Below are 12,924 nucleotides of genomic sequence, written 5' to 3'. Positions count from 1 at the left end.
TGCCCACACTGGATTGCCAGAAAGCTGCTAATCAGTGGTGGGGGCAAGGTTACACAGCAGTAGACTATGAGGCAACTAGACCGCTAAGGCTAGGTTCCCATTGCGTTAATGGGATAGCGCTAACGGACAGCGTTGCACGGCGAAAATGTCGCAATTAACGCCGTGCACCGCGTCCGTTAGCGCTCCCATTGCCGGCAATGATAGAGCGCATTGCTAGCGCGTGTCATTTTCGGCACGCGCTAGCGATGTGCCGGTCTTTTGTAGCGCGCCTCGGACGCTGCTTGCAGCGTCCGCGGCGCGCCAGAGGTCCGTTCCCCGCTCTCGCAGATCGGGGATCTGCGAGAGCGGGGACGTTAACGCGACCCCTGAACGCGGCCCCGAAAAAGACATTGCGTTAGCGCAATCCGCTAGCGCTCGCGCTAAACGGATTGCACTAACGCAATCTGAACCTAGCCTTATGATAATCACCTGCTGATAAAACACTGATTTTATTGAAACAGTCCAGCGAGTGACTAATTGCTGGAATCAAGGTCTCTGCCCCTACATCATGCTGTTCTCTGATTACATACTAAAAACCTGCTGACAGATTCCCTTAAAGGGAACCTGTCACCCCCCCCAAGTCGTTTCAAACTAAAAGAGCCACCCTTGTGCAGCAGTTTTATAATTTGTCCGAAATACCTGGTCCTCAGTCAAGTAGGCCGGCGTTTCCCTCCTGCTTCAGACAGCACACACAAATTATAAAACTGATTATTTCTCTAGTTACAGCACCCAGAACTAAAAGAGCCACCTTGTCAGAATGCAGCATTACTGCTGCACAAGGTGGCTCTTTTAGTTTGAAACGACTGGGGGGGGGTGACAGGTTCCCTTTAAGGGGGATATCCCACGAACAAAAGTTATTTTTAATCAATAGATCTTGGAATAATAATATACACATTTAGATGTGTTTAAAGAAAGTGTCCCTGTCCTGAGATAAATCTTATAAATGTGCCCCTGCTGTGTACTGTGTAATGGCTGTGTCCCACCATGCAGGAACAAGGTCTGATCATACCACAGCTCTTGGGCAGGGGGGAGAAAAATAAACGTACACAGATGGACAGCTGGGATCTCAGCGGATTGTGTGTGAGGTAAAACATTTCACTGCCTGTTTATAAACAATGTTTTACTTCAATGAAAGAATCAGCTGTGATCCCGTACTGTAATGTCCGTATAGTCTGTTTTGCTTCCTCTCCTGCTCAGGAGCTGTGATATGATCAGACCATGTTCCTGTATGATCAGACACGGCCATTACACAGTACACAGCAGGGGCACATTTATAAGATTATCTCAGGTCAGGGACATTTTCTTTCAACACATCCAATTGTGGAAATTATTATTATTACTACAAGATATATTCATTAAAATGAAATTGTTTGTTGGAAAACCCCTTTAAATGGTATTAGAACCCATCCACGCATGAGGCTAGATCACACTGTATGAATGCACATTACCTCAATAACCCCTTATAATACCAGCTCTGATCGACAGAAGTTACCCCCTATTGGAATCAAGCCTGCTGCTGTAGGCATAAAGCATGGGTGCTGATAAGGCCACATTTTCTATGAGCAATTCTGATGAATAAAGCAAACCAAGGTGTCAGCATCTGCAGAGCATCTTTATCACTCCTCTTATGGTTAGTAGGGTCACTATTCTTTCCATCTAATAAATGCTAAAATTATGAGGACATTTTTTGTTGTACAGGTGGCTTCTTACAAAATTAGATTATCAAAAAGTTATTTCAGTTCTTCAATACAAAAAGTGAATCTCATTATATGGAGTTATTACAGTGATCTATTTCAAGTATTTCTGTTAATGTTGATGATTATGGCTTACAACCAATGAAAACCCAAAAGTCATTATCTCAGTAAATTAGAATAATTAACAAAGAAAACCTGCACAGGCTTCCTAAGTGTTTAAAAGGGTCCCTTAGTCTGTTTCAGTAGGCTCCACAATCATGGGGAAGACTGCTGACTTGCCAGATGTCCAGAAGGCAGTCCTTGACACTCCACAAGCAGGGTAAGCCACAAAAGGTCATTGCTAAAAAAAAAAGCTGGCTGTTCACAGAGTACAAGCATATTAATGGAAAGTTAAGTGAAAGGAAAAAGTGTGGTAGAAAAAGTTGCACAAGCAACCGGGATAACCGCAGCCTGGAAAGCATTGTTAAGAAAAGGCCATTCAAAAATTTGGGGGAGATTCACAAGGAGTGGACTGCTGCTGGAGTCATTGCTTCAAGAGCCACCACACACAGACATCTAGAACATGGGCTACAAGTGTCACATTCCTTGTGTTAAGCCACTCATGACCAATAGACAAGGCCAGAAGCATCTTACCAGAGCCAAAGACAAAAAGAACTGGACTGTTGCTCTGTGGTCCAAGGTGTTGTTTTCAGATGTAAGTAAATTTTGCATTTCATTTGGAAATCAAGGTCCCAAAGTCTGGAGGAAGAGTGGAGAGGCCACAATCCAAGCTGCTTGATGTCTTGTGTGAAGTTTCCACAATCAGTGATGGTTTGGTGAACCATGTCACCTGCTGGTGTAGGTCCACTGTGTTTTATCAAGACCAAAGTCAGCACAGCCGTCTACCAGGAAATTTTAGAGCACTTTATGCTTCCTTGAACCAATCCAACAAAGGGTGTATTACTTATTAATACCCCTACGGGTCCTCTGAATGTAAATGTCCAAATTAGCCAAGAGAAAACCTTATATAAAATAAAACATAACCTTTAATAATAAATATCTAAAAAACCAATAGATAATACTCAACAAGACAGTAAAGTGCAAAACGTGCTCATGTAACCAGTGCTCAATAAAAAAATGGTTTTATCTCACCAAATACGTAGTTTCTTTTTCATCACGGGAGCATCTATATATGTTAAGGGGGATGGGGGAAGAGTTTCTATACTACCCCAGTCGTGCCCCTGTAGTGCTCCCGCCCTGATAAGGGCAGTCCCCAAGTCAGGCTAATAAGTTGTACCCACCATTACCATGTGAATTTCCCTACGTGTTTCCTCTCCCATATGGGAGATTCATCAGGGGGAAAAAAAAAAGGAAAAATTGTGGGAATATTTTCAAGAAAGAAGCCTTTATGCTTCCCTCTGCCGACAAGCTTTTTGGAGATGGACATTTCATTCTCCAGCAGGACTTGGCACCTGTCCACACTGCCAAAAGTACCAATACCTGGTTTAAAAACAACAGTATCACTGTGCTTGATTGGCAGCAAACTCGCCTGATTGACCCAATGTCACTTTTTGTATTGAACTGGAGTAAATTAACATTTTGCTGATATTCTAATTTTGTGAGAAGCACCTGTACATGAGAACCTTTTTTTTTCTTGATTCAGAAGTAACATTCTTAAACTGGGGCCAACATCTTCTCCTGCCTGTGTATATGGGATATATACATGGCCGTTCTTTTGTCCAGATTTTCAAATCCAAATATTGACTGTATATTACAGAGCTGGCATTGGATGAGAAAATCTCATCCACTTGTTTCGAAGAAAATCCACAGCTGAAAGTGACAGGCACTGTGGATTTGGACTCTGTTTATGGCAAGCAGAAGATTTCACTTTGTGGTGCGAGAAAGAACCATTAAAGATTTGGCAGACTGCATTTAAACTTTTTTTCATCCTTGTTTAAATTTACTGTCTTCACTGAAGGTCACAAAATTACACAATTGAGAACATATACAAATTTTTTTTTTTTTTTTTTTTTAAACCACTGGAATAGAGAAAATGAAAATCTGAAAAGCTTCCAGCACCTAAAGATTGGGCTTAACAACCCAGATTTATAAAGCTTTCATGAAGCAGTTTCCAGTATGCAGCTGTATAACACGACCACAGATTGACAATAGTGACCTCCTGCCTCAAACGAGACCTGACTTAATTCTAAACAGAACAAAGGCATACAGGAACCACCAGTCTAATGACGCGATTTACCATGGATGGCATTTTGGTGCCTTTGTGTAGCTACACATCCTGTTAGAAAATGAAGGAAGCTGTTTAGACAATGCAATCTGGGTCACATCTAGTTCACTTGCAGCCATTCGGATGGCCAGGAGAAAAATCACCGAGACTGAAAACAAGCATGTGAAACATGGCAAAAGGTGGAGCGTACCTTCTAAGAAACATCACTCTAGGCCTAAGACAAATGGGAACCTAATGGCAGGTAAAGGGATGCCTCAATTGACCAGCTCAATATTACAAAACGACTTACCTTACAACATCGTCTATATTGTTTCTGTATACACCTTCAAGTCTTTCTGCCGGAAACCCCATGGCAATTATGTTAGGATAAATATCTGAGAAAAACGTTAAGGAAAGCGTACAGCACAGTATTGGACTTCAGATACAGGCGCATGGTACTAATGTCTCAGCTCACATCAAGCATCAGCTATTGAACACTTCTCACATATGCAGAGGTTGATAAAACTGCCCTTTACTTGAGGTTAAACCTCTCCAGACTTCAGAAACCACCTTGACTTTAGTGACCCAAAAACTCCCATAACTGTACACTGGTCTATATGCGCTCATCTACTGGCCTATTAACAAGGCCAGCAAAAAAAGGGAACAAATCATTTGATGTTGGCAGCACAATCATTGGTTACACAGCTCGATATGCTGCTGGTTATGTTGACATTTTTCACCAGCATAAACGATCCGATCACTAAACGTAAAAGCGTTTTGCTCATTCATCAGGTCATAGGCGTATTGTTTTCAAGGGTTGATAACTGGGACAAGGCATTTTTACAAGGGCTCATTCAGGCTACGTTCACATTTGCGGTCAGCGCCGCAGCGGCGCCGCATGCGTCATGCGCCCCTATATTTAACATGGGGGCGCATGGACATGCGTTGTGCTGCGTTTAGCGCCGCATGGCCGCAAGCGTTGGATGCAAGAAACGCATCAAGTTGCATTTTTTTTGCGTCCAACTTTCGGCCAAAAACGACGCATGCGGCGCAAAACGCAGCGTTTTAGCGTGCGTTTTGCCGCGTTTTTGTTTGCGTTGTGCGCTGCGGCGCCGACGCTGCGGCGCACAACGCAAATGTGAACGTAGCCTCACCCATTCTTGGGCCATTTACATGCACCAGTGACAAGATTTTAACCACTATGGGAGGAATGAACAAAAGTGAAAGTGGCATAACTGATTATGGCTACCAGATTACAGCTTATTTTAATGTCTATTGAAAATAAAACAAATTTTGTTCTTCAGTTTAGAACAATCTCTCCCCATGTATCAAATCCACTAATAGACCAAAATACAACCATGCCTAATTTTCCAAGACTATCTATAAAAATATCCAGTACATCCAGTGCATTCAAAGGGTACCATGATGTAATGTCTGGAACCCTATAAAATTAGTGATCAAGAACCAGTCTCCAAATTTGTTCATTACTACAATTTAGGAAACCAACTAATTCATCAATAATAACATTATTTCACAGGACACATGTACAGCACGGAAGACCTACGGCGTCATGTTGGTAGCCTGGGACTTTAAAGGATCCTTCCCAGAATACAAGATTACCCCCTGCCCACCCTGGCGGGCCTGTCTGCTCTGTTTCACTGCTCATTCCAACAGTCACAGCGAGGGTGGGGATCTGAACTGACACGACTAGGGGGACTGGCTTTTAAGTAAAGTTCATTAGCTTGACATTCAGCCCCTCTCAGTCTCTTTATCAGCTATAAAGAAGCCAGTAACTTGCACCTCTAATAAATGTAAGCCGGACCCCAAGACACTGGGAGAAAGCCCCGACTGTCATAACCTTGAAAGCAGAGCTGCTGGAACTGTGGGAGAGAAGTCTGAAATTGGAAAATCTGTGCCAATCTCATATTTAGTAGAGAAAAAATGGTGCATTGTCTTATTAGTTTTAAGAGATTCAGAGGGAAACAAGTAAATGAGCCCATGAAGTCAAAACACTTATTAGCCCATATAGAGATGGGTTACAGCTATTACTTTGCCTGGTAACTCTGGTTCCTTCTCATGGAGAGTAGGAATCATTGTTTTGCAAATGGTAGCTGTCAGCACAAGAACAATCTCCTGGTAGGTTGTGTGTTTTACGGTCAGATTATTTTTCTAGTTCCTTACACAAAGTCAGACATGCCAGAAGACGGAATGGCAGCACTTCAATTTGGCTTTTCTTAGCCTTTCAAAAGAAGGCTTAGGCTACTTTCACACTAGCGTCGGGCACTGTAATTCGCAATACGTCGTTGTGGATAAAAAAACGCATCCTGCAAAGTTGCCCGCAGGATGCGTTTTTTCTCCATAGACTTTTATTAGCGACGCATTGCGACACAGTGCCACACGTCGCAACCGTCGCCGTGTTTTGGCGCACCGCCGCCACATAAAACGTTACATGTAACTTTTTTGTGCGTCAAGACCACCTTTTTCGACTGCACATGCGCGGCCGAAACTCCGCCCCCTCCTCCCCGGACCTTGCAATGGGGCAGCGGAAGCGTTGTAAGACTGCTTCCGCTGCCCACGTCGGGCATTTTTCGCACAGTATGCGTCGGTACGTTGGGCCGACGCAGCGCGACGGCCCCGTACCGACGCTAGTGTGAAAGTAGCCTTAGATGAAGCCAAATGTTACATTTCTTTTTTGGATTATAACAATGTATTTTCTCCAAACTGGAATGCCGTTCCTACCCCCTCACCGCTTTAATTTCTAATGCATCACTTGAGGGCAAGTGTGACATAAAATGCCTATGGAGATGTGCTCCTTGCCACTATTCTGCAAGCCTGGAGTACTGGTCTTCTAGTCTATATCTGAAACACAGAACCTGAGATCCTGAATAAAGATTTCATTTGATAACGTCCCATCTACCCCTGCAACACCATTACAACCTTCCTATAATGACATCAAATTAGAAATGTAAACTCGAATTTTGTTTGCAAGTAAACTAAATAACTATCAACATCTACTTACTGCATTAAAATCCAAATAATTCATAATTTCAAAAAACAAAACCTTCCACCTTTGTCTACTGCTTCTATGCAGGCCAATGCGTCTCCATAGTTGTAGGGTCGGACTACAAACAAAGCAAGTCGCAATCTGATCCTGATCCTCAGTTACTCCTTTCCATATGCTTTATTAGATTTTTTTTCACTAATGATATTAAATTGCAAGTGAAAAAGAAAAAAAAAAAAAAAGAAAAGGTGATGCAATCAACATAAGTTTTCTATGACTGCAATAATGAAAGTAGGCAGTCATTGTGATTTCCAGGCGAAATCTCCCAGAAGTGAAAGGTGCAAGAGACGGATCGGGCATGTTCGGATCCTCTGCCCCCTCCACCCCACCATATACAATGTACATACACACGTTTATGAAAAAATCATTAGAAAGAACAGTTGACAATCTCTAAAAAACGCATCTCCAGCCAATCTCACAGGTGCAGTGAATGTGAAGGTGGCTTTGCATGCACCACTTTTTATGCACTTTCAATGGCAGCACAGAAACCAGCCTGGTGTGGATATTTCATAAATGTCTAAAAACATTACACCCATACAAGTATACGGTGACCACTAACTTTACAGCTTAGACCACCCAACTACTAAGCCACAGTTATTAGCCACATGTGTAATCAAATACCTTCTGCAAAATGTACTGAAAAAAAAACCTTTTAAAAAGGAGGACTGTCCCTAATAAGGTCTGTTCTGTTCCTGATCTAAGGATCCCAGCTTTTAGCTGAGGTGAATCTGTGCTGCACTTTTTGTACATGCTCAGTAGTCAGGCAGTGCTGTGGGGTCGGAGGTCAGGTAAATTGAGGAGTCAGAAGTTTGGCTTATCAACACCACAGCCTGGGCTGCCAAGGACCAATCTTTTCACCTAGTCACCCATGAAATCACAGTCCGTGTCTGCTACATGCTGCCTGTGGGTTAGGAAGCATGTATCCACTCTCAGGATTCTTTTATCTTATACAACAGTCTTTGAGGATGTAGGAAGGTCATATACTTATCAGGTTATCAAATTTGAATTGAACAACAAGGCAACGAAAAGAAGAGGCTGAAATTTTAGAGTAGACATCTTATGGGACACTTCTTTCCTTGTCATTTGCAGCAACTGCCTATTAAGACATTCCTTAACAATTACCAAGAAAGGGAGGCCAGCCATTCTAAAAATGTGCCTTGTTCTTAAATCTTCCTTCCTCAAAAACTTTTCCTGCTTTTCCAAGATCCTATCTTACACTACAAGACACAGACACTTCTATGCAAGTGCATTAGGTTCGTTTGCTGAGGAAAACAGATGGCTGTGCAAAAGTTAAAAAACTATTCTTAAACCCAGAATTAATGGAACTTGATAGATGGAGGAGGGGGTATTAAAAATAATTTGGACTACTGAGAAGTCAATTTGAAGAAAAAGAAAAAAAAAACACACACCCTCTGAAACTGAATGCATGCTTAGTGACACTTACAAAATTGTCATTTTTAAATTTGTTACAAATTCCTCTTCCCCGATACCTACAGGAGCAAGCCTACATTGTGCCAGTTAGCAGAATTGGGCTATGTTCACAAGTTGCATTTTTGGAGGTTTTTTATGTTAATTTTCAGCTGCGTTTCACAGTACCAGCAAAGTCTATGAGATTTCAGAAATCTCATGCACACACCTTGAGGGTTTTTTCCTGACTTGTCAAAGAGCTGCGTTTTTGCAAAATGCATCATGTCACTTTCAGCGTTTTCAGTTGTTGAAAGCAATGGGTTGTGCAAAAACCGCAGGTTTCGCTGTGTTTTTGATGCCAAAACATGACGACGTTGAATCAGATTATTATTTTAGGCACTAAACTTAATCAGCATGCACAAGAGACAACTGTACCCTGATAAAAAGAGCTGAGCACACATCTTTCCTGGCACATGTCAGCGGTTTTCAACAGTTGACATGTGCCTTTAACAGCCATAGGTGGAATCGCTATCCATCCGGGTGGGGGTTAATGGGTGCATTGCTGCTACATACAGGCGATCTGATCATCGACTGTATGGAGCAGAGCCGATCAAAATGGTGCAGCTTCTAGTCTCCCATGGAGACTACTGTAGCATGCAAAAAGTTAAAGGAAGTGTTTTTAAAAATATTAAAAAAATTAAAATTAAAAAGTTCAGATCACCCTATTCAAAAAAAAAACAAAACAATATAGATATATTAGGTATCACTGCATTCAGAATTGCCCTATCAATATGAAAAAAAAATGTACCCGATTGCTGAACGGCATAACGAGAAATTTTTTAAAAAAAGTCAGAAATCAGTTTTTTGGTCGCTGCTACATTGCAATAAACTACAGGTCTTGGAAAAAGGCGTTTTGTTTTTTTTAACCATAGTTTGGATTTTTTTTCACCACTGAAATAAAAAAGAACCTAGACATGTTTGGTGTCTATGAACTCGTAATGACCTGGAGAATCGTAATGGCACTTTAGCATTAAGTGAGCATGGTATATATAAAAAAAAAACAAAACAAAAAAACTGGAATTGCACTTTTTTTTGCAATTTCACCGCACTTGGAATTTTTTTCTCGTTTTCCAGTACACAACATGGTAAAACTAATGTCTTTCAAAATTACAACTCGTCCCACAAAAAACTAGTCCTAACATGGCCATTTTGACTGAGAAATTAAAAAAAAAAGAAGTTATGGCTCTGGGAAGAAGGGGAACAAAAAATGAAAATACAAAAACACCTCTGGATGTTAAGGGGTTAATCAGACATCCTGCCTTCTATGACAGGTATAAAAGTACTTTCATACCCACTTCCATGCCTCTAGAGGGGGTTGTTTCAGCAGCATGTGCATTGGTAACCCCTGTTGTGAATTTTCAACAATTAAAAAAAGTTTGCAAGTATACATGGTTTTAAATAAAATCAATCATTCTGAAATATATACAAGAAGGAAAGCCAGGGAGCACTACCAATGGGCAAGGAGCTAACAACACCCTATGGGGTAAGTATAGTGAGGGGTGCAACTCAATGCATAGCAACAACATGTATCAGGCGGGCAAGAAAAGAGACCATGCATATACAGCGCACTCCCAGAATACAATTAAATTACAAAAGTACAAAATTTATTAGGGAAGACAGAAAACACAAATAAAAACATATTAAAATACAACCACCACACCACTGGACCTATAATGAATCAATATATAGGGACAGCTTAAGGTACAATAGTGTATCATAAATAACGCCACCAACACACTGCTGATACTATAATGAATCAATATATGGAGAGACGACCCAGGGTACAATGATGTATCACAAATAGCACCACACATATGCACAAACAATGGCTTAATCCTTGTGTACGCAAAGCAAGGCAGCAGGTAAACTCTGGGCGTCCCCAGAGAACCATAAAATGCGAAAGTGCCCCTATATGAGCAAAGGGGCTAATGCTAACTAGGGGGCCCCAATAAGCCTACTAAATAGCAGCAAGAAATAAGCATAAATCTCCCGAAAAAAAAGGGGGTTTATCCCAGAATCGGCTCCTATTGATAAAGGCGCAAGGCTACCAATGCGGCAGAGAAATAAGCCTGTTAAGTAGTGTAAAGAGCGTTTAGGGTTCACCTGCCATCATATGCCATTATAGTGGAAGGATAAAGGGAAAGCCTATATTCAAGGGAGTAGGCCAAAAGGCTAGCAAAAGGTGCTAGATGTAGCAAAAGGGCATCACCATGTCAGGTAGTCCAATGCGTGGCGTCAGCCGTCTAGAAGTCGTGGAGGGAATAGTCCCAGGACCCAAGTAGTGTGGGGAGAGCCCCACGCGAATCGCTGCAAACCGCAGCTTCGTCAGGGGAAGTCAAGGCTACAGAGATCTGCAGGGGACCAGGCTATCAAAGGAGGTCAAGGGTAGGCGAGTATAGTTTTTATTTAATCAGTGTGCAAGCAAATTAAGATTTTGCTGTAAAGGTACCGTCACATTAAGCGACGCTGCAGCGATATAGACAACGATGCCGATCGCTGCGTCGCTGTTTCGTCGTTGTGTGGTCGCTGGAGAGCTGTCACACAGACCGCTCTCCAGCGACCAACGATGCCGAAGTCCCCGGGAAACCAGGGTAAACATCGGGTTACTAAGCGCAGGGCCGCGCTTAGTAACCCGATGTTTACCCTGGTTACCAGTGTAAATTTAAAAAAAAACAAACACTACATACTTACATTCCGGTGTCTGTCACGGTCCCCGGCGTCCGCTTCCCTGCACTGTGTAAGCGCCGGCCGTAAAGCAGAGCGGTGACGTCACCGCTGTGCTCTGCTTTACGGCCGGCCGGCGCGACAGACAAAGGAATGTAAGTATGTAGTGTTTGGGTTTTTTTACATTTACAATGGTAACCAGGGTAAATAACGGGTTACTAAGCGCGGCCCTGCACTTAGTAACCCGATGTTTACCCTGGTTACCAGTGAAGACATTGCTGAATCAGCGTCACACACACCGACTCAGCGATGTCAGCGGGTGATCCAGCGACGAAATAAGGTGCTGGCCTTCTAGCTCCGACCAACGATGTCACAGCAGGATCCTGATCGCTGCTGCGTGTCAAACACAACGATATCGCTATCCAGGACGCTGCAACGTCACGGATCGCTATCGTTATCAATAAGTTGTTCAGTGTGAAGGTACCTTAACTCTTCAGCATTTTCTGCAGAAATTTCATTCAGCTGAAAATACCACAAATATCCCTATGACATACCAAGGCCTCAGATAAAGTAATCCTACAATACACAGTTTCCTCTCTGTACTGGGATATAGCAAATATTAAGTTCAAAATGGGATTTTTTTTTTAATGCATTTGTGTAACCCATTGAAAACGTTAAGGGATTCGGTCAGTATGATTTATCCTGCAAGGAGAAGTACTGCAGGCTGGGGCAGTGTAAAACCTTCTAAGGATACTTTTTTTTTCCTATCTGATGCTCGCTTGCTGTGAAAACCAGCATTGCCAGTGTACTACTGGGTGTACTGGTGCTCCTTCGGTCCTCGGCTACTCCAGCAAATGACTGACAGATTCCCTTTAAAGGATATTCCCTTTATGGATTTACAAGCCATTTCTTTCTCTTTGTCCTTGGGCACCAAATATAACATCCAAACTATTGCATCAAATAGCATCCCCCAACCAATTCAGTATCTAATGGCAACAGAAACAAAGCGGCTGTGCCTGGATGACAGAAGGCAGCGGCACCTTTTCCAACAAAGTTCAGGATCATCACTGAAAATGAACAATGTGTAAAACTAGAAACAAAATAAAGACCCTGGATACAGCCACAAATATTCACATTTACCAGCCAGATTTAGGAAAGATTCCATCGGCATGAAACCAATCTGCTAAAACTAGACCAAAACACATCATGGGGCATTTATACATTTTAGAAACTGTGGAGAAATATCAAAAGCCAAAAAGGGCATCTGGGCACTGAACCAGTAGTGAACTCTTTCAGGTCTGCAGAGAAAGGAGTTAAATCCCCAGTACAAGGGAATAAAGCCATGTCTGTTCTCAGCTATGGTGCAGACTCTCGGCAGTATCTCCTCTTTCAACAGTGAGCACTTTGTGCTCCGACTGCCACAACCAGTCCAAGGAAAACGCCTTTGGTATTTTCAGCATAGGGGATACATTCATGGTGTCTGCCAAGTTCATTTCTGAAGTGACTGTACTTGAAAACAGCACTGTTATATTCTAAACTTTAGATCCTGGGGCAGGAAATAATCCTTTTTGGCTTGAATCTCTCCTAGAGATGTTCTTCGAAGAATGCCCGTTTCAATCTCCCGTCATGAATAGTGAAGAGCACTTGTAGATCAAACATGTTCGAGGAAAATGGATTAAGAATTTGACAGTATGCTGCATCATAAATGGACCAACTAATCACGAATAAAACAAGAACGAACAACCCAGGCTCTGGCTAATTTCATGAAATCCACATGCCGTCTGTTGAAGTTTTCT

The 12,924-nt window shown here is 42.3% G+C and overlaps 1 protein-coding gene across 1 annotated transcript in view; it reads right to left on the bottom strand.

The window, feature by feature from the left end:
- The window catches only part of PTEN (phosphatase and tensin homolog), a 76,850-nt gene that overhangs the window by 44,408 nt on the left and 19,518 nt on the right, over positions 1-12,924 (bottom strand). Inside the window, exon 2 of the mRNA XM_077258904.1 lies at positions 4,247-4,331. Within this exon, the coding sequence (XP_077115019.1) occupies positions 4,247-4,331 (85 nt within the window). The remainder of the gene's footprint in view (positions 1-4,246; positions 4,332-12,924) is intronic.

Source organism: Ranitomeya variabilis, chromosome 4 (genome assembly GCF_051348905.1).
Source record: "Ranitomeya variabilis isolate aRanVar5 chromosome 4, aRanVar5.hap1, whole genome shotgun sequence".
In the NCBI taxonomy this organism is placed as follows: Eukaryota; Metazoa; Chordata; class Amphibia; order Anura; family Dendrobatidae; genus Ranitomeya; species Ranitomeya variabilis.
Note: the sequence above shows the minus strand (reverse complement) of the source record. Positions and strands in the feature narration are given on the sequence as shown.